The following is a 27,335-nucleotide window of genomic DNA, read 5'->3' on the forward strand; positions in this document are numbered from 1 at the left end:
CACCCCGTAAGATAGTACTGTCAGGAACAGTACTATCTTATGCTGGGATAATTAACTGTGATTAAATGCACATATAGACACTGACCGCAGGCATAAATTGCACCCAGTCAACCCAGCCAGCCAGAGGCCAGATTTCTGCCTGCTGCTTAGCCACCCAGCTCTGCACTTTCAGCACCCTCATCCCCAACACAGCCCCTCTACCACCAACCAATGCCACTACCAGAGTCCAGGGCTGAATGGCCCTGGCATAAACTGCTCTGCCCCAGCTCAAATCGCTGTTGTCCCAGGCACACACGTAAACCCTGTGGCTTGGGTGGGGGAAGTTTACTCCAGCTCAAATTGCTCTGGAGTTTATTGCTTCAAGTTAATTGCACTTGTAGACAAACCCAGTGGTTCATAAAATAAAACCTAAGATGTAAATACTACTCTGTCACGTAAAATGTTTACCTGTCAGGGAGAAACAAGAGACACTTGAACATAAAAGAAGCTGGCTATAGAAAGAGCAGCAAAAGTATGCTAAATATTTATGATCTGATTTTCAAAGGTGCTATGTCCCTTAGCTCCTATTGTATTAATATATGTTCTAAAGATTCAATTCTTGAGTTGGAACATAAGAAGGTGACAGCTTACTTGTCTCTTTCTTCTTGAGATAGTGCTCTCCAAGTAATTAGATTGAGGCGCCTATTACAGAAAACAAAACAATTTCTGAGGGAGTACAGTCAGAGTGCAGCTGATTATCATAACAACAATAAAAGAAAAGAACACACAGTTTTAAAGGCGTCTGCAATAATTTGTATTCTGCGAGTGCCACAGTGACAAACTGTATCCTTATCATTCAACTATGAAATTATCATCTGAAAAAGAAGATGGAAAAACAGCTTCTTCCATCAGTAGCAACATAATTATTTCAGGGTCACTGAAGGATTAGTAGCAATCACTACTGTTTCCTGTAGGGATTTCAATGGAAAGTTCAGTCCATCACCCAGCAAGCTACACTAAGTAATTGGGCTGATTTAATATCAGACAACTTAAGCACTTCCTCCCCCAAGTAAACAGCTTCAGAAAATTGTAGCATGAGACATTTGAGAAACAATGTTCATGATTTTGCTTTTTTCTGTGGGACATCATGCTATTCCACTCCATTCTATTCTGGCTACTGAGAAAAAACACTGAAGTGAAAATAAAACTTACCCAGAAGCACTCTTACATACTGTTATCTTTTAAAAACATTATAGCCTTTTGTCTTGCATTTGTATTTTTTTTTGACATACACGTTTCCAATCTGACAGTTTTATCATCAACTGTCAGCATTCAAACAATTAAACCATCACATAACGATTTCATTTTTTTTGCACTCTAGGGGTTGTCTAGGGGAATCCTAGTTGCCGTCCACAAGATAGAAAACTGAGCTCCACTATAGGCTCTTTCCAAATGTAGAAGCTGGTTCCAGCACATTGCAAGAAAAACTCAGACCTATTCAAACATTACTCTTTTGTCAGTTTTGAGCAATGAACTCTTGCATTTAAGATGAAATAGCTTCCACAAAACTGGATTCTGAGCATGGGTTTCTGACTGATTCAGTTCATTAGCTAAGGGAAACGAGAACCAGCGCCTTTAGAATGTAAATTACTTAGTTCATTCATAATCTGCAGTCTTGGCATGTTCATCTGTCTATTTCACACTTCTAAATGCTACACTTTCATATCTAGCTCATTTGTAAATGCCTCTGGTTATTCAAGATCACACACTTTGTAGCTCCCAGTTTTTTTTCTCCATCAGTGTAGGCTATTCCTTCTGTACACACATGAAATTACTATTATCATCACTTTCCTCTCTGTTAATTTAGTGTTAATAGTCAATCTGTATATGGTTCCATTATTGTCCTAGTTTCTTTCATTCTTCAAATCTGCAACTTCTGACATATTGTCTGTTTTATAGTTGTAAAAATAAATTTGTGACCAATCACTATTCACAGAGCTGACCTGTAGTTTTTTCATATTTAATTACCAGAAATGTAATGTTGCATTCAAGCATAAAAGACACAGCTGAGTTAGTGTTTCAGCTGGAAAAGTGTGTGATAATTTGACAATTAACATCCACTACAGGTTGAAAATGTGGCATCCAGATATTTAGGCCAGGAATATTTTCACTTCCCGATCCTCCAAAACAATATTTGCTCAGACTGATAAAATTTTTATTGCAATATTACAACTAGATCACTATAGTTAAGTATCTATCAGTACTTCTGTTCTAAACACTTAAGTTTCAAGAATTTGCAATTTAGGTATTTGGATTCTCAAAAAATCATTTTTAATGGAAGTTAGTGTGTGTGTGTATTATATTATATTGCCTTTTGCATGGTGAATACTTTGCAAAGTTTAAGCAATTTTTTGTCACAAAAACTAAAAATGAACATTATTTTTAGTTTTGAATAACTTTTTACTCACATCTAGTAAGGGCAAGGCCACACGCTCCCTTGGAGCAATTTCAAAAGGCGTGGTGGGGTAGAGCTACTGCTTCTGAGCAGGCAGAAATCATTATGCTGTAACTGTGAGCTGTGGCAAGAGCCTGTAGTAACATAACAGTAGCAAAACCTCTCTAACTTTAACCCCCATCTCACCCAGGGTTAAAGTAGAAATTAGCGCTCTTGCATCATTACAGGCTCCTGCCCACCTATGTGTTAGAGCAGGGGTGTGAAACTCATCTAGCCACATGGACTGGATCAGGACCACAGCACCTGCCTCATCCCTCCCAGTATGCTGGATCATGTGTCTGTTCTAGCTGGTATGGGACCCGCAGTGTGTAGTGGCAATCCCAGAGTGTCCAGAACAGGCTCCACGTACGAAACAGTCCAGTTGGGCTCATACAACGCAGATCCTAGACTGGCTGACACAGGTGCCATGCTACATGTAGTGCCTGCCCTGGCTGTAGGTACACCACATGTGGCACCTGCTCCAGGTACCATGTCACACACAACACCTGCTCCAACCAGTTCAGGACCACATGTTTGACACCCCTGAATTAGGACATAACAGATGATTTTCTAAATTCAGAAGTGGTGAATTTCTGAAGCAAAGACTTACCTTTCATAAAATTTAACTGCTTGTTCCAGCTTCTCTTTGTAAGTATCAAGATTCACTGCTTGAGGATTAATTAATGTGATTTGTTGCTTGCCATTACTAATGTGGGCAAGGGGGAACACCTACAAAACAATAACGAGCAAAGACTTCACTGAATATATGACTAGTTACACAACCAAGTAAAGTCTCAAAGAACTTCAGTAAGAAAAAACAAAGCACTTCATGTAAGTGATCATACAGGCACAAGGTCACATGAAAGTTATCAAACCTAATGGGGTTTCAGTATTAGGATACAATTGTCTTGCAATGTATTTCCAGAAATCCTATATATAAATATGATCCCTAAAATAAACATTGGAACCCTGCAAATGAAGCATGGGAAGGCAAAACAAATTAATCTTGATATTTTACAATTTATTTCTAACCGAAATAAACAATATCTCTCAACATTACTCTACTAATGAAAGCTAAGACAGAAAGTATGCAGGCAGATACAATACAGATTGTATTGTTTTAATAAATCACTGTGTTATTCTTCTGTATACAGCACCAGGTTATTCCAGAGATGCATATAATATACAAATATATGCGTGAAATGCCATAACTTCTATTGCAAGAGCCAGATTTTCAAAAGTACTTAGGTGCCTACAAGTGCACATAGACATTTTTACAATCATACTGGGATCAACCATCCTTAATGAAGCGCCTTTGAAAGTTTCAGAGGCACCTATTTCCTTCTTTAGAAATCTAAATATCTTCCCAAATCTTCATTACATCATCTAGGTAATGCACATTACATTATGAAACAGAAAACCCAGGCACCCAAATAATTGATCTTTAAAAGAGAAGTAGGAAAAGAGAGACCATCCCTCACTTAAAAATCCATATACAATATCACCCAATATAAATTCCTATGGACTTTCAATCAACAAGCCAACGCAAGATTATGCTGGAAAAATATTTCTTTCTTCTAAAGCATGGTAACAAGAAAGAAATATGAAATGGGAGAAGGGTACCACTGTATTAAGAACACATCAAAGCATATTCTGCACAAGTCTACTTCTCTCTACAAAATTCTAGTGCAGTAAATGCCTTTCCCACTTCTAATCCAGATAAAATTGAAATTGATATTGGTGCTATAGAAAAAGTTTTTCCAATTCTACAACAAACAGTTGAGATCTCCTGTGACACTCAAGCTTGAGAACCTTCAGCCCAAAGGTATAAGGAGTTTTTCTGCAGAAGGCATCTTCTACCACTATCTTCACTCCAACTATACAGCTTATAAATATTCAATAATATTTCTGAATGAGTATAATAGTCTAAGTGGAATGTTAAGAATTGGCAAAAATATATTTACTATTTTGGCATTAAACTCTAGAGACTATGACTAGGGAATTCTCTTTCGTGGAAAAGGAAATTAACCAAAAATGCATTTTCAGGGAGGCAATTATTTGCAAAATCTGGTCAGATTTGGTAAGTAGTTTAAAGTAGTAAAGGAAAAAATTAAAAGGTTAAATGTTTTATCTCAATATTAAAAAAAAAAAATTCAACATTTTGTTTCAAAATGGTGATTTCATTTCATAACTGACCTGAATTTTAAACAGAGAGAGGTAAATAACATGGGAAAAAAGGGAAAATCACTTCATATTAGATGAAAATTTGCGGGGGAGGGGTCAACCTGAAACCAGTGTTTTTCTGGGTGGTTTTTTTGGTTCAGTTACTAATCTATAAATTCTGTTTTTCATAAAGCTCTATCAAAGACCCTGCAATCTGTGGAGCAGATGCACAGAAGTATCAGTAGAGAAGCACTGCTCTGGAAATATGGTACTAATATGGAATTAATATTAGCTGAACACCCAAAAATTTTATTCTACATATGAAATTGATGGTTAGTGTAATAATTAATCTCTTTGCAATGGCTCAGGTGAAACTGTCAGGTCACACAGAAATTAAAAGAGCAGGTCAGCATCTTATTAATGAAGAGTTGTCATGGTAACCTTTTTACTTTCTTCTCTATTTCCAAGGTGAGAGAACTGTTGTTAGTGCATCAATGTTAGCAAAGGGTGAAAATCAAAAATAATGCCTTCCTCCAAGTAAACAAAGGAACATATCTATTCTGCACAACAAAACCCAATATCTTAGAAGAATTGATTCCAAAAATGTTGTAAATAATTATTCTGAAAGGGGGCTTCAAAGTATAGGGGCAGCCAATATTTTAATGCAATCTGTTAATCACTCTTGATCAAGCTTTATAATTAAAGCCACATCCTATTCTCAGCTTTTCCCTGAAATACCAGCATAAAGCCAAAAGAAGAATGGGTTCCACATATAATAGAGATAATTCTGTTAGTTCCACTTGTCTGCAGTCCAGATTGTTGTCTTTCCTTTTCATGCCACATATACCAGAGCTTGACAAACACATGCTCCAACTTAGGGTCATACCTTGCCACCAGTTATAGGCATGAAATGCCTTAATACTTTTAAACTGGAAATTTCTGCATGAAAATTAGACATTAAGATATAAGTATTCAATTGTAATTGCTGGTATTACTGTTGAAATGCTGTTCAGAAGAAGCACCTTATGAAAGCAAACAGCCTTTTAAAATAAGCTGTGTACAGGGGTTCATTTCTATCAGCCCTGCCAGTGCTCCTCACTCCCAAATCACAGCCCCCTGATCCCACCAGCCCCGCCAGAGGGGGCTGCCAGCTGCCCCTGTACCAACCAGGTTGGGGCATGGCAGCTCTGATTCATGCAGGCAATGGTTGAGTGAATCCGACTCCGGAGTAGGTGGGAGGGAAGACAAGGGGATGCCTGTAGCACAGGCTACCTAGGCCTGGGGCTCCAGCACTGCGGCAGGCAGCTTGGCCACATCCCCCCAGGCAGCATCTCCTGGGGCTGCCCAACCATGGAGCACCCCGCTGCCCTCAAAGGGCCCCTTGCTCCCTTCCCCCACTGGAGGGGCAGGTGCCTCCCCTGCCCTGCTACAGCCCACTTACCCTAGCACTGCCCCTGCCCCTAGTCACCCTCCCTTCACTCCCACCAGTGGAGCAGAGCACTAAACATTAATTCATATTCCAAAAAACTGCCTAGACGGATTGGAGGACTCAAAAAGAGAACATGTCCAGGAAAACCCAGATGCATGGTAACCCTAAGCTAGAAAAAGCCTCTACACACCTGCTCCCAGCCCCTCCAGCTCCCTCTTGCCACTCTGCCACTCAGCTGAGTGAGGGGGGTGGCTATCTACTAGCTGGGAGTTGGGCATGAAGAGGCTCTCCCAACCTGACTCCCAGCTCCTGTACATTCTTCCTTGCTGTTCTGCTGCCCAGATGAGTGGTGGCATGGCAATTTAAAGGCTGGTGGCTGGGAGCTGGGCTTGGGGAAAGCCCCCAAGACTGGCTCCCCCTTGCTGGTATGCCACCCAGCTGACCAGCAAGGCAGAGATTTAAAAGCTGGCAGTGGGGTTCCCATTCCCAGCCACTTGCTTTTAAATTGCCACCCTGCTGCTCATTTGGGCAGCAGGGAAGGCATGGGGAGGCCAACAGAAGCCAACAAACCCCCTTTTCTCTTCACAACACCAGGTAATGCCTCATTTGGGGAAGAGGCAAGGAAGAGTGGTTGCCGCTCCCCTCACCTTCTAGTCGCACCAGCACAGGCTTTTTTAGTGACACTATTGCACAGTAGACTAATTCTATTGCACATTAGTGCAATAGTATGACTATGCTAATGCGCGGTCGAATTAGTCTACTGTGCATTTAGCATCTTCTGTAGACATGCCCACAGGCGGCACTGAACACCTATCAAGCCTGGACCCTAGATTATGTTATTCTGTTCCTTTTTAAACATACTCTAGTGAACATGTGTAAACCCTGAGAACTCATTGATATAAGAAAGCATGACCAATTTTCCAATTAGCTTACGAAACCCAAAATTTAGATCTCCAGTGATTTAACATATATCATTAGTGGCTACCAGCCAGAAAAAATCTGAACACCTTGTGGCTGCATGCTGCCACCCACTGGTAAAAAGGCAAGAAATGCAAACAGCATTAAGTTCCCCAATTCCTTCCCTCTGCAAGAAACATATTTAATTAGCAGTTTTATATTCTTAATGATTGTTGCAAATAAAACACTATCAAATCTCTATGCTAAGCATCACTTGCACTTTATCACAATCAAAATAACTGTTTGATATTTATATGAATGAACAATAAAATTACTTTCAAAAACAGTAATACATTTTAGATCTGTCCCAAAATAAAACAAAAGCTTTACCTCATCAAAGACTTTAGAAACAACATGTTTTTCCAGAACTGGGATGTATTTAGTACTGTGAGGAACAGCTGTGGGGGCTAAGGCATCCATTATGGTGAGTCGCCTAGCAACTAAACCATGAGTCTTTAGCCAACGAGATGAAGAGATATCTAGAGAACTGAAAATAAGAATCCTCAAGATATAGCATGAGATAGAAACAGTTTTGGTACTTTTGGAATCATTGAAAAAAATTATAAACACTTATCTTTTTGTGATATTATGTACATACTCTTTAGATGTTCTTTTTGTCACCTTTTGGGTATTCATTTCTGTGGGAAAACATTTACAAAACAACACATAATGATTCTGCATGCACACAAGACACAACTGTAGCAATTAGTTTCAACAATTTGTCTTAACCTATTAGAAACACCATGAGGGTTGTACAATAATGCTTGTTCCAGCCGCTAAGCTTCTTTGTGAACATTAATCTCTTTTGTGTTTCAGTCTTGGTGTTTGATCAATATTAACAACATTCCCACCCACACTCTCCCAAGACCTAATTAACAGTGAAATCTTAAAAAGCAGATAGGGACTAATTTAAATCTTTTCAAAATTATTTTAAACTTCATTTTGATTTATAGCCTATAACTAAGGAAGAAAGATTCACCAGTTTGTTCCCTAACTCAGACCATAACAACATAATATACTGCCCCTGGCTGGATGGCCAGCTGCGTTTCATTTAAGGTTAACCTGTATAAAGAGCTCATTAATCAAAAGTAGTAGCTAGAGAACTAAAAACAAGACAAGAAACAGTGAGATGTATAAATGTCAAACACATTTTCAAATATCATGTATACAGTTTTAAAACAAATGAGAGCACCTTTAGCATTAAGCCCAGAGCTATAATAGTCATTGGAAAAAAGGAATATCTGCTGGATATCATATCCAAGTTTCTAACAAATTAGTTTCATTTCACTGACCACTTATCCCCATGTGCTGAGTGCAGCTTTTCTGAAGGTCCTTGGCATATTACAGCACAGAAGTCACAGAAGACGCTCTGTTTTGAAACATCTTCATCTGACCCCTCATACAATGAGGGTTCAGATTTTCACCCGATCGGCCATTTTTTAAGCTGTTTACAGCCATGCACTTGTGTTTGGTCACAGCTATAGATCGCTTTCTGTGGCCAGATCAGCCAAAAACTGTCACTTCTGTCTGCACCCATATAGTGAAGCTGGGCTTCTTTCTAAAACAGCACATCAGGATTTAGGCTAGAGCTGTCAATTTTAACCCTGACCTTTAATACAACCAACAATTAACATATGACTTCCTTTTTTCTTTTACTGAAATGAGCATCTCTTAGATAGTCACCCTAGAACAAAAAAAAACTGTGATTCAGCTCTTCCGTCAGCAGTTTCAGGGCACATCTACCCCCGCACTTCAGTTAGATATATTCAAAATAACTTTAAACTAGATATTTTGGGTACCAACAGCAGACTAGTGATAGAAACATGAAACCCAGTGCAGAGTGTAAACACCCCCAAGAAGCACACCGAATGGATCCAGACCATGCTGGGACAAGAAATGTAAAATCTGCCAACACATCTCCACTACTTCCACAATAACTCCACTTCTTCCACAATATTCTCCGCTTCTTTTGTAGGAAATGACCTTGCCAGAGGTACAGTATACAGAGAACATGCAAGAAGATTAAGTTATTTCCAAGATGACTAAGACCATGACCATTTTTCCTTGCAAGAGGAAGAATAATAAATGGAGTCTTATTTATAAATCTGTGAATTGTATTTAATCTTTCCATTTGTATTAATTCTAATTTAGTATCTCAAATTTTAGCATTACCATCCCACTGGACTTCCTTCCTTGACCGTGTCAGTTGAACACAGTCCTGGCTCCTCTTGACAGCAGTTTAAAAGTTTATTTGCTCATTCACCCTCACCTCAAACATGGCACCACCAGATTCAAACAAATTAAAAGAAAAATTGTTCACCTCACACAGTTGTGCTACTTGCCTTTAAAACTGGCTGCAGGGTTCAGTGTGTTTTTGAGGTGAAAATCCTTTCTTTCAGGAGATATCTTCTCATCTGGACTTCCTTTACAAGACTTTATTCCATAACCTCGAGTTCTGAGCAGACTAGTCTTTGTTTGTTCTGCAAGTGTTCAGAAGAAGGCAAAGGAACAACTCATCTACAAATCAAATGGATGCTCACAGTTCTTGAACACAGAATTCTTCTCAAGTATCAACCGTCTGTTCTATTGTTCTAGTGTATTACTGCAGATCAAGTCTTGCATGTAAAAATACTTCAACTAATACTCATTTATTCTCTGTATCTTCCAAGGTTAAGATGCTGAAGTATTTTTTTTCCAGATGAGCCAAGTAAATTGTTTTTCAAATGATCTCATATGTTGCTTCACAGAATAATTTAGTTGATAATAAATCAAAAAGTGAGATTTTTAAATGAACACTATAAGTAATAAAACACACATGTTGGCTCTTCACTATTATCATGATTTATTTGTTTATATTAATAAAAGAGAGCGGGTGTTAAGCCCCCTACTATTAATAGCTTTTTTTTTCTTTTCTTAAATCAATCAAGATAATTAAAATTTATTATTCCACTGCAGAAAGTGCTACACAAACACCACAACAGATAGTAAAAATAACTACTATAAGTATCCAAGAGGAGAGAAATGCAAAAAAGTCGTGAAAAGTAAATCAGAGATTTAAGATTACTTCCATGCAAAACATCAAACTTTAATTATGACCAAGATAAAGAATTGTCATTTTATTTTTGGCAAGATCACTTCAAAGCTGATGAAAAAATTCTAATATCTACCTTTCAGTTTAGATAGTTACCTGCATACAGTGCCTTTTTCCTTATGGCTGGACTGTCATTACAAGTTTGCCATGTATTTAGTATCTGGTGGTGTGCAGTCAATGTTGGCTCTTCTAATGTACACTGTGGTCTACTGGTGGGAGAAGCATTCAGCTCCTGGATGTGCATGGTTATAGATGAAGTAGTAAAAGTCTGCTTGTGAGGACTGTTCATAACAGATGAAGGAAAAAAAACAAGCAAGTGAATGCCTTCAAAAGTATGAATACTTTTATTAGAAATCACTTTTCCAGTGTTATAAAGCTTAAATCGAACACTGATTTCAAATGTTAGACAATGATTAATATTGTTTTACTAGTTCCTAAGTGTTCAGAGTGGCTTAAAAGTTGTTAGTTTTGCTTTAAAATGTTCAGTTATAAACATCTGGATGTAAATATGTAAACAGTTTATTCTTTACTGAAGCCAGAATGTTCTAACTCTAGCCGGTCTGAATTCTAGGGGAAAAGGTAAGCCATCCTATCTATAAGCAGTAAACGATATGTTAATAACAAGTGCTAATAAAAATTAAAACCTACTTTGAATTGGGGATGGTCCTGTTTTGAGCAGGGGGTTGGACTAGATGACCTCCTTAGGTCTCTTCCAACCTTAATTTTCTATGATTCTATAAAATAAATCACTCTGCCTTTTAATATGGAGCTGCTGATCTTTTTTACCACACTTCAAACCACTCCACAAGATATAAATCTTCTCATCTCTAACCACAAACTTTGGCCTTTATTCGGGTTGTTTTGAAAGTGAGAGTCATTTTTATAAAGTGTTTTTTCTTATTTGGAATTATTGTATAAAAGCGCACTAAGTATAATCATTTATTCTTTTTGCTTCATACATTGTTCCTGTAAGGCATCAGATACACCTAACGATCCAAGGTTTGGCCACATAACAGGAACTGCAGCAGCAGCAGCAAAGCAAACTTTCCTAGAGTAGCCCAGAAATTAGCCTCCATCAGGACTTGGAAGGACTAGTTATAGCCTTGGAAGAGACGCTCATTCTTTGTTGTATTATACTTCCAATTAGCTTTTTTTTGTGAAGGAATCACTTGGTCACCAGTTTCTTGGAATGTCACAGAAATCACAGGGACAAACAGCATGAGTGTATGGATATGTTTTCAAAAGATCACCACTTAAAAAGGAAAAGTATGTCCGACCCCTAAGGTAAGTACCATTATGCTAACGGTTGAGAAAACACATGGTTGTAGTTGCTGTGCATTATATTCTGGCTAAATGAATTAACACTTACATTCCCCTTTGTTTATTAGCAGCTAAAATAATCAATAACTACTGCCCAAGAACTAAACCCCAAGCAAACCTGAGCAGTGGCTGGGTTAGGCAGTTCAAGTGATATCCTGGATGTCTGAAAACCCACATGTGGGTCAAAGACTGATTTTGTGCTCTATATAGGGGAGAAGAACACCAAAAACACCATGGAAGCAGGCAGAGATGAGAGCAGAAAAGCTAACACGTAGCCGGAGACACACTTCTAGTGTACCCCCAAGGGCAAAGCTGAGAGAAACAGTCTGAGGAAAGTGCTGATCTGAGTGAGTCTTCAGACTCTCTGCTGACCAGAGGAATTCACTCCTGTTTGTTTCCTACTTCGTTCAGGAAAATAAGACTTTATGTACTTTCCTTGAAAATAAACTATAATGCATCAGAGAAACAGCTCCCTCTAATGGGAACAATCTGTAAGTAAAACTATATGGGGAAAAAAATCTACATATCCCATGAAAAATTCCACAATTTCAAAAAAACTTCTTTTCCAAATCAAACCAAAGAGCTTTCAAAGATATCTCCCTCTCTCTCTCTCTCTCTCTCTCACACACACACACACACACACACACACACACACACACACACACACACACACACACACACACACACACACACACAGGTTTCAACTTTGACTGGACTTGAATTTCAGCCTTCTATGCCCCAGCACTGAAACATATGAAATAAATGGCTCATGTTTTCTCTGGTCCAATGGATGTATAATTACAAAGACAAACAGCTCCACAGAAAAGACCATTTTAGTTACAAAAATTCCCAGCCAGCTCCATCCAGATGCTACAAATTTTAGCTAACCAGTCAGGGCAAAGAGAGCAAGAGTCTCATCTGCTAGAGGCAGCAAATACTCCTGGTCTGGGACAGACATTGCATAAACTGGTTTGCCCCAAATCAGTTAAGTCTGATACTACATTCAACCAGGTTTATCTCAAACCGGTTTCAGACATTTTTAGACTTGTTTATGTGCACTGAATGTCTGTTCTGTTAGAGGTTTAAACCAATTTCTCATCACTTAAAACAGTTTATGTGTAATGTCTGTCCCTAGCCACAATGTGCACCTGGAGTCAGCAACCTACAGCACTCAGGCCAGATGAGGTCTGATCCAGCATGGGGGATTGGTGTCATAGAGCCATGCCACACAGCCCCTTAGTTCCACAAAGTTTCCCTCTATTATATAGAGCCTGCTGCTCTGCAGCATATGAGCCTACACTTGCTGCAGAGAGGCTGGAAATCTGGCAGTCAGCTACTTGGAGCAGGAAAGGGAAGAGACTTCTGGGATAGAGCCCAGGTGGCAAAAAGCTCCTACCCCTGCCCTACACTGATTCTTGTTATTGGTCCTGATTGCATTCCATTTTATTCCAGTTCACTGTATTACATTTTTTAAATATATTTTCCCAGGCACCTCTTTTCCTACTATAAAATAGTTTGATTCTTTTGAAAATGCCAATTAAAGTATTTTCAATTTCTCCTTGCAAATGGAAACTGTTTCTGGGATGTCATCAGCTGGAAAATGTGGAACAAGACAAAAAATGCAACAGATAGACAGAGTCACCCAGAGAGCATCCTGAGGGATAGAGACAGTTGAGGACATACTTGTTTTCAGGCTCTTTTTCTCCATTACACCAATCTATCATCAAACATTCAGCATGGAAAGCCTTCACTTTCTCTAGATCTTTCTTCCCCTGTTCAATTTCTCTTTTTAAAAGGCATATATCTTCACTCTGACAAAATACAAAGCAAATGCATTATTGCAATTACATTTAACACATGCTTCATTTCTTAACTGAAACAATCCAAATTCTGAAAGTAAGTTTGGGTATTTATTCAACTAGAAAGATGGGATTAAGTTTTGGTTGTGCTGAATTATTTTCTTTACAGACTTCCTCTTTGCTCACATTCTCAGTATAATAAGCAAACTGATGGCAAAAACAGGACAAATACAACACATGCAATTTAATTAGATTTAATTAGAAGAACAACACTGGAATTTCCTAGCAAACCGCTTGTCCCTTTTGAAACGCTCTTATATGGTCCAAAGAAATTTATATAGCCATATTATAAACAGTAGAATATCTGATTTAGTTATATATGCTTTGCTTTATCTGTTGTTAGTTTTGACATGGGCCTGGGTGTCATCCTCTACCTGAAAAAAGTGTGTGTGGACTGGGTACAAAACACTGCCAGATCAGAATGATAGAATTTTAAACCAACTCTGCACAGACACAAAGTAGAAGGCAGTGGAGAATCTTCCATAAATCATTTCTGATGTAAACTACTGCCATATTCATTTACTCATTCTTCATTGTTAATTTCCTACATTTCCATTATGAACATATGCATAATATTCTCATACCATCTCATTTCTGTCCTTTAGATATTCTTTAGTATTGCCCATTTATATTAAGGATAATATAAAAAGGCAGGTGGAAAGGGGGCTAAAGCCATCCTAGAACTTACCACTTCTAAATTAAATAAAAGCCCAAGGAAACAGAAGATCAGTAGAGTCCCTAAACCTTAACACAATAAATAAGTAACCTGTAAGAGATGAATACCAAACTGTTCCATGAGACAAATCCCACCTTTATTACAGACCTGTCTCTCCAAAAGCTAGGGCAAAATGACAGGCCATAAAGATAGTCTTGAAGTGAGCTGATTTTGACTCTTTTGGGACAGGTAGCAAATCTGATGATGACCTTAATTGCCTCACTAGGCCAAAAGCACAAAATGTGGCCATCCTTCCCACCTCTCTGCCATGTACATAATCACATAAACTGACTCTGTATAGTAGGGTGTTGGCACAGAACTGACATTTGTGACATATGTAGTTAGCAGAGAACTGACATTAGTCATTACATGTAATGGGCCCTCTGATGCTGGAGCTACATGACAGACCTGAGCAGGGGAAAGTTACCAAACTGCTTACTTAAACAGGAAAGCAAGAAGCTACATTTACATTTCAAGGTAAAACCTGTAAGACGTGAGAGACTGGGTGCTTGTACACGTGATGCCATTACCATGTACATGTGACAAAAATGTAACTTTGTGTGACTTAATGGCATCATACTGTAGATGTGCAAATGTTTGGGGGATTTTAAATGAGTTTGCATCATTGCAAACTAAAATACTTCCTGATGTAGCTTAGTTTGTAATGTTGCAAACTGCAACAATGCAGCTGTCAGCTTGCCCTCCAGCCACAAGAGAGGCAGGCATGTTCCACAAAAATAAAGGATCAGGCCCCTCGCTGCTTCTGCCTTCAGCAGGCTCCTGCAGGTGGAAAGACTCCTAGGGCTGACCAGGAATGGGCTGGCTTGCCTGCAGAAGCGTGGAAAGGTGGCAGGAGGGTGGCTGGGTTTGCTGGTGGCTGGAGAAGGGATGGTGTATGGGGCACAGGAAGTCCAAGCAGGCTGCTAGCTGGCCAGGTGCTGTCCCAGCTCAGAGGCACCTGATCCAATGCTTTCCCAAGCCCATCCGGGCTTCCAGTGCCCCATGCAGCATCCCCACCACCTTCTCTGGCCACCAGCATACTCAGATGCACTCCTGCCACCTCCCCACACTGCCCCAGGGGCAAGCTGGGTATACTGGCCACCAGAGAAGGCCGTGGTGATGGTATATGGGGTGCTGGAATCCCGGGTGGGCTTGGGGAAGTGTTCAATCAGGTGCCTCCAAGCTAAGGCAGCACCCAGCCAGACAGCAGCCTGTCCAGGCTTCCAGCACCCTCCATCTGCTTTCTCTGGCCTCCAGCAACCCAGCCGCCATCCTGCTGCCTCCCCACACTGCCCCAGGGGCAACCCAGCCCATTCCCAGGCAGCCCCAGGCATCCTGCCAGCCACATGCACCTGCTGAAGGCAGAAGTAGTAAGGGGCCTGATACTTTTTTTTTTTCCTCCTTCAACAGAGCCTGCCCACCTTTCCCGCAGCTGAGAGGTGAGCTGCCTGTGGGCCAAGCAGCCCCTGAGCTGCAGGGGCACTGGTCCCTCCCTCTGCAGTGGCAGTAGTCCCTGGGGCTGCCCAGCTAGGCTCCTAGTGGGCCGGGTGCTGCCCCAGCTTGGGGTTGGGGGAAAAGTTGGATTAGGCCGGGTGCTGCCTCCAAGCTGGGGCAGCACCCGGCCTGCTAGCAGCCTGTCTGGGTGGCATCACGGGGTGCCACCACCACAAAGGGAAGAATTGGGGGGCCCCACAGCTCAGGGGCATTCTCCAGCTCAAAAAAAAAAAAGGATCGGGCCCCTCACTATAACATGATGAAAAAATTGAAATGGTTTAGTCCTCAACGTTTTATTCTATGCCCTGCCACTTCAATCCAGGGGGCATAGAATAAGACCCTGAGGACTAAACCCCCATCACGTATATAAGTGCCCACCTTGACAACCATAAATAAACACCCTACTCAAAAGGGAGTGTTGTGATATGTGAAAAGTAGAAACACATTTATATTTAGACAACAATCTGTGGAAAACAAGGGACTATCCAACCTTACTTATCTATTAACTCTATTAACATTAGAGAAAAGGACCAAATGTATTGAATGTTATCGTCTTGCTAACAGTAGATGCTTAGATATAAGAATGCAAATCATGCCTAATCATAAACTAAAGTGAAGAAGTAACAGACCAGTATAAATAAGGAATGGAAGAAGATAAGAAACTTGTTTCCCTTCACCCTTTTTGCATTTGCAGGATATGTATCCCAATTGTGACATCTTCCAGGTTTGTAAAAAATCTAGTTTAATCCAGTTCTGAAAGTTCCAGTGAAACAAAGAACTTTAAATAAAGCCAATCAGAGATCATTCCTTAGAATACTGAGACTATGATTACCATCCATCTATAAATACTGGACACAGGCTGGAGGGCATTTGGGAGAACTTCTATGGTTAGATAAGCTCTGACTGGATACCCACCAGACTGTGTGTGTCTGTTGGACTGCTGAAGAAACCCCCTGCTGTAGAAGCAGAAGCCTGGCCAGCCTTGCTTTGCGGCAGTCAAGATCCATCTCATAAGATTATGATTTTCCTCAGCTATTAATCTGGTTTTGCCAATTAATCAAAAAATTCTTTGCATTGGTTGAAATGACTCAAGAGTCTATTTGAATGTTTTAACCCTCACCATCCTACTTAAAGCTTGTTTTACACAGCTTTAAGTGTCAAACAAAAGGCCTGAGAAACAGTGTCATTAGCATACAGGGCTTCTCATGGCTTCTCATGGGATGGACCACCCACCTCCACAAGCCAGATTCTGCTGTGGGCTCATCACCACAGCTACCATAAAATAATTTATCTCCACTGTTTTGGCTCAGCTCTGGAGTCCAAGGAGTTAATTTCTCTCTCACTCACCATCAAAATCTGGAGTTTGAATCACTCCTGATAACTAAGATTGGTAGCAGAGGAAAAAGGGAGGGAAATGGCAGTGCTGTCAACTCACTGAGTTTCAGAGCTGTGTCGAAACAATGCTCTGACAGCTGTGTGGATTAATGCTGCCACTATCACTTGTAGTCTGGATCTGGCCCCTGAGAAGCTCCACAGTCCATATTCAATTAGTTAAACACCCCTGCCTTAGAGCATCTAGTACCTCCTATAGAATATTTTAAATTGTGTTAGTTCTAGTCTAGCATCTCTGACTTACTATCTGTGAAATTCAAAAATTACTACTACTGTCTTGTTCCTAATTGTAGACTTGGGTTGGCTTACCCTTCTCCTTGAGTTTGGAGAATTAATTAACTGAGAGCACTCACTTTAATTAAAATGACTGTTACTGTGAATCCATTAGGAAATTTACTATTGGGGATTTTTAGGCTAAGCTTGTTAGTTACACTTGATGCGTCAGTGCTACTTTATAAATGTAATGGTTACACATGTCTCCCCAATGGCAACTGTATGTCAAACTTTTAGGGCTTCAAATTCACTTTAGCTCTCATTAATTGAAACAATACTGTTAGCATACAAATCTTAGATTCATTTTAATCCAGCTGTAAACCAGTTTAACTCCTTTTTGAGATACAAGGAATTGCATGCATCTTTTCCAGAGCTAAATATCTCCTTTACACTGATTTTACACTAGCAGCAGCGGTATATGTTTGACCTTGAAAAGTTTTGATATGACTTAATAAAATTCTGTTGCTGAGAAATTGCAGACTAAGTACTTTAAAATGCTTTAATCCTGAATGGAAAGAAATTATTATACTCTTGTTTTACCAGTACACTTATAATACCAAATTGTATCTTTGCACGCCCTTTTGTCTCTCATATGCCATGAAGAATCCAACTCTCATATTTAATTTGAACTACTCACCACAATTGGCTCTGGAGATTCAGGATCCCTCAAATAAATGTTATAATAATGAAACCGTCCACCTGTCTCAGTAGACAATTCATGCAAAAATTTATTAGCCTCTGTATCATCACAGTTGAAAGATATGGTATGAATAGGAACCTTATGATGAAGATGAACTTGAGCCAAAATTGATTTTGGTGGCTGTAAAAAAAAAAAAAAAAAAAAAATGGAAAATGCACAAAAAAAATGTATGAAATATGATACCTAGCAAACTCTTTATAGAATGTGTCCAGGATTTCATAAGCAATATAGTTGCTTGTAGGCAAAAATGATAAAAATATAATATTTTAATTGGATTTTTAACATTTAAATGAAGTACATTTTTCATTTTAAAAATGAACTATCAACTAAATTTACAATTATGACAGCCTAATTTCAGACATAAATTAACTATAGGCTAATTAAATTTATATTATTTTACTTTAAATATATATTTTGCAAGACATGTAAAGCAGTTCATGTTTGCTCTGGAAGTTTTGAAGTAAGCTAAACCACTGAATGAAGGAAAGTCACTGGATAAGTACCTGAACCCAAAGTTGATGAAATGCTAAACTAGCTTTTAACAGGGGTAGGCTCTTCTCTAAGTACAGAAAAATACATTCTTTGCTTTAGTTCAATCAATTACTTATATTTAATTACTGGGCCATTCAAAGTTAAGACATCAGTTAGGACTGGGACAACCAGAAAGCTTTTATTTTTCTTCCAATCTATAAATTAAGACTGGGTGCACAAATAGAAGATTGCTCATTCTGAAATTTTGAAGGACCTAGTAATCTGAAACTACCAGTTCAATTCACTACTGAAAACAACACTTCCTATGTTTAAAAATCAGTTTTCAATTAAAAATATGTTTGAAACATTTAAGGTAGCTTTATTAAACTAATCAAAAAAAATTAAGTGCTGTTTAAGTGAATGCAAATTCACACCCAGGCATACCTCATGGTAACTCATTCATATACCCATAACCACAGCATACATTTTTGATGTCAGATATGGACAACATACATTTAGCTACTTCATAAAAGGAGGAGGTACTGCTACTGCTCAGGAGCACACAACAGCTGTTATGCCTGTAAAATCTACATGATGCTACAGCAGTACAAATGAGCTAACTTACCCTAACCTGAAAAAAGTATGGCTAAAGCTGGAGCCATTTTAATATGGTTTAGGGCTGTGTGAAACAGCACTGTTCTGTTTTGCCTTGAGTTTCGGCGGTTCAACAGAACAACATTCTGTTTTGAATTTCAATTTGATTCGAAACAACTGTTCCATTCTGTTCTGTTCCATTGAAACAGAGAGGCTGTTTCGATGGTGTTTTGATGTTTTGCTGGGGACGTGAAGTCAGCCCATTCCCATCCCCAGTGTTAGATGACACTGGGGTGGGAAGTCAGCCCAGCTGGGCTGCCTCTCCATCCCCAGCACTAGATCACACTGGGGATGGGAAGTCAGCCCAGCTGAGCTGAGTTCGTTTCCCCAACGCTATGGCCAAAACATTTTTACTTCTGAAACATTTAGACTAGCCTCGTTTTGTTTCGAGGCTGTTTCTCAGCCCTTTGTTTCATTTTGATTTTGCTGTTTTGACCTTGAAATGAGTCAAAACAGTGTCGAAATGAAACAGCCAACAAAATTTCACACAGCCCTAATATGCTTGTATTGCTACTTGCACGCATGAATCATGTAGAGGAAACAGCTGCATAACAGCTTTGTATGGGTGTGCGGGCTGCGCAGGTGCAGTTTTTGTAATGGGTTATGATTTTTCTTTGTGGAGTGATGCTCGGAGTGTAGATATATATAACCTCATATATATATATATTTTTTTTTTCCAAGAAAAAAAAAGCTTATTAACAGTATCACATAATCTTTTGCCTGTTACAGCACGGGAAACACTATGTATCTGGGTCCATGAAGGGAGTTTTCCTTAAGCATTCCCAGGGATAACTGTTCTTCTGGCGTGGTTTAGTACCCACTGAGGTGTCGGTGCTTAAAGCCCATTTTTTTTAAATAAGGGTCTCCTCCCTAGCTTGCTCTGGTGGTCATATCGCTGAGGGCAGGTAAAACTTGGGGTCATCCGAACCCCAAGCCTCTGGGTTTGGGCCTGCATGTAGGATGCCTGCCAAAAGACTTTGGAAATATCTGAAGCCCCTGGTGGGGATAGAGGATGGTTGCCGGTTTGTAGGGCCACTTATGGTTCTGGACTGACTCATGGATTTGGACTTGATTTGGCTGATTTGGCTTGGAACACAAACATTTTCTTTAAAAAGAAGCAGCTTATTAACAGTATCTTGTAATATTGCTAAAATTGTTACATCTATCTGTGGTGAAAAGGTTTCAAAGATAAGATTTGTGGGCTAGATCCAGCTCATGAAGCCATGCCATCTGGCTTGTGGGACTGCCCCATGACAGCACGGCAAGCATCAGCAACTTTGGCAAGACTCTGAGACCTGCAGCAGCCACTGCTCATCCATCACCAAATTCCCAACCCACAAGCTGAATCCAGACTGTGGAACCATGTCATCTGATCTGCAGGGCTGCTCACAGGTCAGAAATTTGGCACCAGAATGAGTGGTGTTTGCTGTGTCTCTGAGGGCACAGGAATTAACACAGCTGTCACTTGCCCCACCACCAAAATTTCTGGCCCGGTGGGCAGTTCTTGACTGACACGGCTCTGTGTTCCAGATCTGGCCTGTAAACCGGGCCCACGCTAATCTTCCAAACAGAGAAGCTAAATGAGTTTGATGCCCATGTTATAATGCAATGTTTACATTTAGTTACAATTCAGTGTTTTGAGAATGACCAATCATTTTTAGGAAAATAACTAAAAGTTAAAGCACAAAAGATTAAAATATTCAAATTAACCCTTCTTGTTTGCTGATTTAATCCCTATTAAAATCAGCAATTGAAATCAGCAATTGAAATCTGTCTTGTGGGTGGGACCAAGTCATTCTAACCAAGGCACAGAGGAGAAACAAAACCAAAAAAAACACATATGGAAGCCTTTAACACTTTTTCCTGGGTTTCATTTTATTTTTGCGATTCACTTTATATACCTTTTGCAGCAGTTATTAATCTAACTAAAAGCAGGATTTTGCCATATGCCAAATCCTGCCCCTGAGATGAATTTTCCTAGATAAATACAGTATTTCAAAAACACTCATATCGTGTAGCATAACTAGGGCAGGGCAACAGGGACAACTGATTGGGGTAAGGGTGTAAAAAACAGCTTTTGCCACAACTATACAACTGCTGCAACAGTTGCAACCTGAAGTCATCAATGCCCTGTATGAGACAGCCCACTCCCCCACCCCAGCACCTGCTGCATTCTTATGCTGTTGTCCATATCAATGTAGCTAGCTTTCACTATGAAGTTTAAAATTTCAATTCCGTCTCATTTATAGCACTTATATGTTTCTAGTTTTGGCCGCTACATTATAGCCTATCAAACTCTCAGCTGGTTTGAGTTTAAGATAAACTGCATACATAACATGCATTCTAGGCAAAATTTTGATCTCACTTCCATTTAAATTGAGAGTTAAATCCATTTAAATGAATGTAGCATTCCAGAATTATGATGGTATGAGATAATTTGACCAAATATGAAAAATTAGAACTATTCTATACAATATGAACGGATGATCACTTGACATGACAAAATACTTTTAAAAACTCCAGGAAATTTTTACTCAACAGTTAATTTTCTGCCTACAATTACCAGTAAAACATTTATTTCCTAGTGTTTAGGGGTGGAATATCCCTCATATACCTGCCATAAAGGGACGAGAGAGGATACACAACCATACTCTTATGTGTTATTTGCAGGGAAAAGTGTTGTACTGAACTGTTCATTAAGTGTAGTACTTTACATTTAAATGTAGTACTACGTTTCAAGATTTCTCCATTTAATTAATTAGAATATTTCTATCAGCAGTAGGTCAGGACACTCTTCAACAAAGAATCTAAATATGGAGCTTAGGATGCCCTTTTAGTCCCTTTTAGCAATTACCAGCTGATTAAAAAACTTCTTACAGATTAAATTGTAATCCATATCTCTTAACATGAACTGCTGTAAATGAATTCAGAACATAACCCCGCTTTACCACCAATGTCATCACTAGGTTAGAGGCATAACTGATCAGCTCTATAACAGACAACCGCCAAGGCTGAAGGTTAAGACAGAAGTGCCAATTTTTGCCTGATCTGGCCACAAAAAGCAGTTTATAGCTGTGACCAGACATGATTGCATGACTGCAAACAGCTTCAAAAATGGCAAATTGGGTGAAAATCTGACAGGCATCAAATACAGATGTTACAAAATGTAGCGTCTTTTGTAACTTGTGTCTGCAAAGCCCTGTTGCTGTTTTCAGAATCATTCTGATTCAAAATGGGAGGGGAAAAGGGAGCAAAGGGAGTTCCGTCTGGGGGGTTTTCAGCCCCCCCTGGAGGGTGGGGCAGGTGTATTGCAGTCCCCCCCACCCAAGGTGGAGCACTCCAATTCACCCACCCTACCCTTCAGCACCAGCTGGGGAACCCCAAGAATGACCTCCATCCTCTGCCTTTCCCCCCTCTCATTCTGAAAACAGTGAGCACTGGCAGAAAGCCTTGGCCATTGCTATGGGAACCTGGCTGCAGGCTCCCAACCCACAGCTAAAGTCCCCTCCTCCCTGGAACTAACAGTGAACTTCTGTTTGGTCTGGGGTAACACAGTAACTCAGAACGCTTTGCAAAAATCCTTCTAAGTTACATCTAGGATCTGCACTTCTATCTGAACCCTGATGAGATTCCTGGATTTCATGTGCACTGTATTCACTTTTGTTTTAGCTTCCTGCCACTATCATCCACTCAACACACCACTCCTATTTTCTTACTTCACAAATACCTGATCAGGCCTCCCATCCGTAAGAAGATAAATGGCTTCAGCATCATGATCAGCAAGAGCAATTTGAAGAGCACTGAGTGTATTGGTAGAACTTCCAACCTAAAGACCCCCAGAAAGAGAAAGCACACACAAAATACCGTTAAACTCCTAAATGGACTGTTAACTCTATTCTTCATATTTTAAAACAGTGCATGGCATAACTAATCTAGGGAAGCAGTTACAGTAACATTCTACAGTGACAGTATAAATATTAGGTGCCCATCAGTCAGAAAATAGATGCATGTAGTCAAGTAGCATAATTTGCATTAATTCCATGTTCAACAGCTGTGCAAACAAGCATGTTATGAGATGTCAAACAAGTAGGAGTTGTACGAGGAAAAGCAAGCAATAGGAGACAACATAGAGGCAAGAAGGTCCAAGGTAGGGGATGTGGTTTTATTAAACCTTCCTACTTCTAGTACCGGTTGCCTTTCTCCTACAACCTCTGTCTGCTCCCTTAACATATAGCATATTTTCTTGCATACAACCCACTCCCGAATATAACATGCACTTTGTTCTTAAAGCCAGAATGAAGAAAAAAGATTATTTCCAGGGTTATGATGACAGAGCAGGGACAGACTCTAATCTTCAGGTGCCCACCCTCCTTTTCCTGCATAACTAAAGCTGGAATCCTAGCTGTTGCTGAAAACTTATCTCCATAGACAGATCTAGGATTCTGAAAAGAGCTGAAGAGAGTGCTAAAAAGACTGTGAAATAGGCCAGGAGTAGCTAGCAGACAGCAACAGTGCCCTAAGAAAGGTTAGCTTGATTAATCACACATCAAGACTACTAAAAAGGAGAGGCACATCAAGACTATTAAAAAGGAGAGGCAATTGTTAACATCTGGGGACCCAGAAGCAGAGGTCCAGGCACCTTCCCAGATGGCCATCCCTACAGAAATTTGCCTTAAAGCGGCAGCCAGAACCAGAGACCTTGGGCAACCCCTGAAGCACTCAGCCCCCAATGGAAGGGAGAAGCTGGGCTCCAGGCATCTCCCCAACCAACTGGCCACCCTTTTATCCCCAAGTCAGTCAGTGATGCCCCAAACCCTGAATATATTACCAGGAATTGAAAAAAATTGATATGAGTGGCTTAGGGGAAAGTGCTCTCAAGAAAGCTGTGACAGCCCCAGATCACCCAGCTCTAGGGGACCCAAAAGCAAGGGTCTGGGCAGATGCTCCCCACACACACACATATCTGGGCACCTGCAGGAGGGTACCACCACACAGATTTTGGTAATATGCAGGAATGTTCTTTATTGAACTCAATGTTAGTGAGTAGAGAGGTCAGAAAATTGCAACTGCAATTCCTTCCTTGGCGTCAGCCAATTGGAATCTTCCTCCCTGACTAATGGACTACCAGAGTACTTGCCACTGGAAGGCATGCTGTCAAACCCCTCGTACAGTATTGCAGTTCCTAGAACCCTTAGCAGTTTACTTAGAACCCTTGGCAGTTTATGTGCAGATACCTCTAAACTAGGACAACTGTGAACTGTTTACCAGTAAATGACATGTTTGAAACAGTTCAAGTATTATGTCTGTCCATACCCTAAACCAGTATAGAAGTGGATGGATATGATAGTTAGAACAGCAAAATGTACATTCCTGCAGGAAGTTCCCTCCTCACCTTTTTAAATAGTTTAAAGTTATATCTGTCCACAGATGAATGTAATTCCAGAGAATATCAGGAAAATACCTTAGGAGTAAAAGCTCTACCATTTCTAAATCTCTGAAGTAGCACTACACTAAACATGTCACTAGACACGTCTACAAATGCCCTTATCGCACTGTTGTTACCGTGCCGTCATTTAGTACTTTCTTTTGGAAGTACTAAATGACTAAATGACGGCACAGTAACAGCCCATACTGTGGCATGCCGGTGGCGCACAGTTATTTTTAGCCGCTATGTGCCATAGCAACACGCTATACCAAGGGAGTGTGTTACTATGGCAATGCAGCAACAGTGTCATGGTTTTTGCCCAAGGATGCTACATCACCATAGCGTGTTGCTACAGCCACATAGCATCACGTGTAGACGCACCCACCGATACTTTTTATGTGTTTTTGCTAGCAGATGTGATTGCACAATCATTTGAATTTCAATTGTTGTAACTTGTCAATTGTCAATTATCAATTATCAATTGTTGTTACTTAAGATATAAATGATATCATTAGTATTAGAGGGGTTTTTGAGAATTGTTACTGTTTACAAATCACCCTTCTCTTGAGTGCAAGCTCAAGGGACCCAAGAGTAAGACAGGAAATCAAAGAATCTGTTTGATTAATATTCACAGTGATCTTCTGTTCATTTTAACTTTATTCTCAAGCTGGCTTTCTGTTATCAGATTTAATGCATGTGCTGTTTTTAATATATTAAGGGTCAGTAACAGATGTGATGTTTGGCCATCAAATCTCCTTAGGCAATTCCCTCTGCTTTTCCAAGACCTAGAACTGACTGCATGGAAAGAAATGTAGTAAGTCAACCACGGAGCCAGCCCTACTCAACAATGGAAAAAGGGATATTCCTAATCGCATGAAAGATTGGTAATACTCTATATATGCTATTTCAAGATATTCTCAGTCTTGCAAGATTCTGTCTCACACACACGATTCAAATCAGTGATCTATCAGCAAAGACTGGAGAAAGCTTTGAAAATTCAATTTCCTACGCTGAAAACAATCAGTACCTTCTTAGGCACAGTTTAGCAATGTATCCCCCCCCGCTCCATGTATTTACCTGTGCTTTGCTCTCATTTGCTAAATACATTAAATTGTGTTATTTATATTGGTCTGAAGCTTCAGAATCCTTAGGTAGTATTCTAAACTCTTTCATCTCCAGCATTTCATATATAAGTCACTGGAGTAGGAGACATACAGTGATATTTCGAATGTGCTGTATTATAAAAGTAAATGGTTTTGCTTGTTATATAGTGAATTCCTTACATACAAACTCCAGTAAGGCTGACATGACATGCCAACACCTGTCTTCCAGATCCAAATGTTATTTAACCATTGTATCTCAGTGCTTTCCAAATGCCTCATGATAGATTTCACTAATCAAATATTCAGTTATAAAAGCTATAGAATCAGGGGATGCAAGTATAACTTAGTCAGTACAAGCTTCTTGATACATTCTAATTTTTACCTCAAGTCCTTTTATCCATAGCCAAGCATCCTGCAAATTCTCTTCATTAACTTCAGCAAGTTTGTCTTGCCAAGCTGCTGCTTGAGCATCAAATTTCACAAAGTTAAAGCTGCTTTTGTGTCTAAGCTGCTCCTGCAAGAGACAGTCCATTGATTTTTCCCAATATGTAAAGCAGACTGACATGTTGTCTTTGCACAGCAATAATCACAAGAATATTTTTCATTCATGTTTAGTTGATGATATAATATAGTACAGTCATATTATTTTATTCTATATATTTAAATATTTATACATCAATAAGCTTCCAATACTACCCATTTAAAAGCATATATTTACATTTGCTTCATAATTTTATCAAGATGTATACTTTTGGACAAAAATTTGCCGTGACAAGTGTCTGCCTCAGAGCCTCCAGGCTGGCAATACAGAGGAAAGTAAAACTGGGACTAGAAAATTAGCAGACACTTTTAACTTTAATCTGTTCTGTGTATCCCTTTTCCATCTTTAAAATGAGGATAATAATACCCATTCAACTCACAAGAGTGTTGTGAAAATGAATTCATTAATATTTGTGAAGAGCTGGATATTATAATGATAAGCATCATAGAACAGCCAATGAGAAATGTAATAATTCATCTTTAGAGCAGGTTTTGAATAGAAAACAGCACAAGGAGGAATACACACTAAACAATGAAAAAAACCCGAATTATTTAACAGCTATTCATTAAAGTGAGCACTGTCTATTGTGTGGAATGAGGCAGGGGTGAGAAAAATAACATGCAATCATGTAATTAAAAACAGTATTGTAAACCATACAAGGAAGTTGAATTAAGGCAATACAGGTTACTATATTTGTTTTCTCCTAGTATTTGAGTATTTAATTTCATAGCCTTAGTAATATTCTCTAAACATAAATGTATCTGTATTTCCTTCTAGATTCCTTTCAAATTAGCTTAGAAGCAATGATGAGGGCAAAGGAATCCTTATCACTGATTGAGCTTCTGTGGTCTAATATTCAATGATCGTGATTCTTTGGTTTGTGCCTTCTGCAACTGGGATTCTCAGGAGTCCTCCACCTGAGTACTGTCCAGGCCTGCCAGTTTAGCTTCTGAAACCACACAAGAGCTGATACAGCCAATCAGGCCTGACCATATATATGCATAATGTATATCTTAATAACTTATAGCTTACCGAATACAGCATCAAATTCACAAGACATTTACACATACCCTTAAGGTTACATGCATCGCCCACCCCAATGAACTCTGAAAACTGAAAAATTTCTTATAGTGTTGTGGCCTTTGTTATTTGGCCCAATCAACAAATTTGTGAGACTGAAACCAGAATTCAGTAACTATGTAAGAACGTGCAAAATTACTTCTGAGTTTAGTTGCTCTCAGTGAGTGAAATAAATATGCATAAATGAATGAAGTT

General features: G+C 39.5%; 1 protein-coding gene across 6 annotated transcripts in view; it reads right to left on the bottom strand.

The window, feature by feature from the left end:
* Nucleotides 1-27,335, bottom strand: part of VWA3B (von Willebrand factor A domain containing 3B) — a 124,064-nt gene that overhangs the window by 49,745 nt on the left and 46,984 nt on the right. For all 6 annotated transcript variants that reach the window (XM_019485112.2, XM_019485111.2, XM_019485110.2 and 3 more), the window contains 10 exons: nucleotides 25,902-26,033; nucleotides 22,719-22,817; nucleotides 17,804-17,986; nucleotides 13,117-13,244; nucleotides 10,210-10,394; nucleotides 9,365-9,502; nucleotides 7,621-7,660; nucleotides 7,353-7,509; nucleotides 3,084-3,202; nucleotides 631-681 (listed from right to left, as the gene is read on the bottom strand). In XM_019485112.2, the coding sequence (XP_019340657.1) occupies nucleotides 631-681; nucleotides 3,084-3,202; nucleotides 7,353-7,509; nucleotides 7,621-7,660; nucleotides 9,365-9,502; nucleotides 10,210-10,394; nucleotides 13,117-13,244; nucleotides 17,804-17,986; nucleotides 22,719-22,817; nucleotides 25,902-26,033 (1,232 nt within the window). The remainder of the gene's footprint in view (nucleotides 1-630; nucleotides 682-3,083; nucleotides 3,203-7,352; nucleotides 7,510-7,620; nucleotides 7,661-9,364; nucleotides 9,503-10,209; nucleotides 10,395-13,116; nucleotides 13,245-17,803; nucleotides 17,987-22,718; nucleotides 22,818-25,901; nucleotides 26,034-27,335) is intronic.

Source organism: Alligator mississippiensis, chromosome 1, assembly GCF_030867095.1.
Source record: "Alligator mississippiensis isolate rAllMis1 chromosome 1, rAllMis1, whole genome shotgun sequence".
Lineage (NCBI taxonomy): Eukaryota > Metazoa > Chordata > Crocodylia > Alligatoridae > Alligator > Alligator mississippiensis.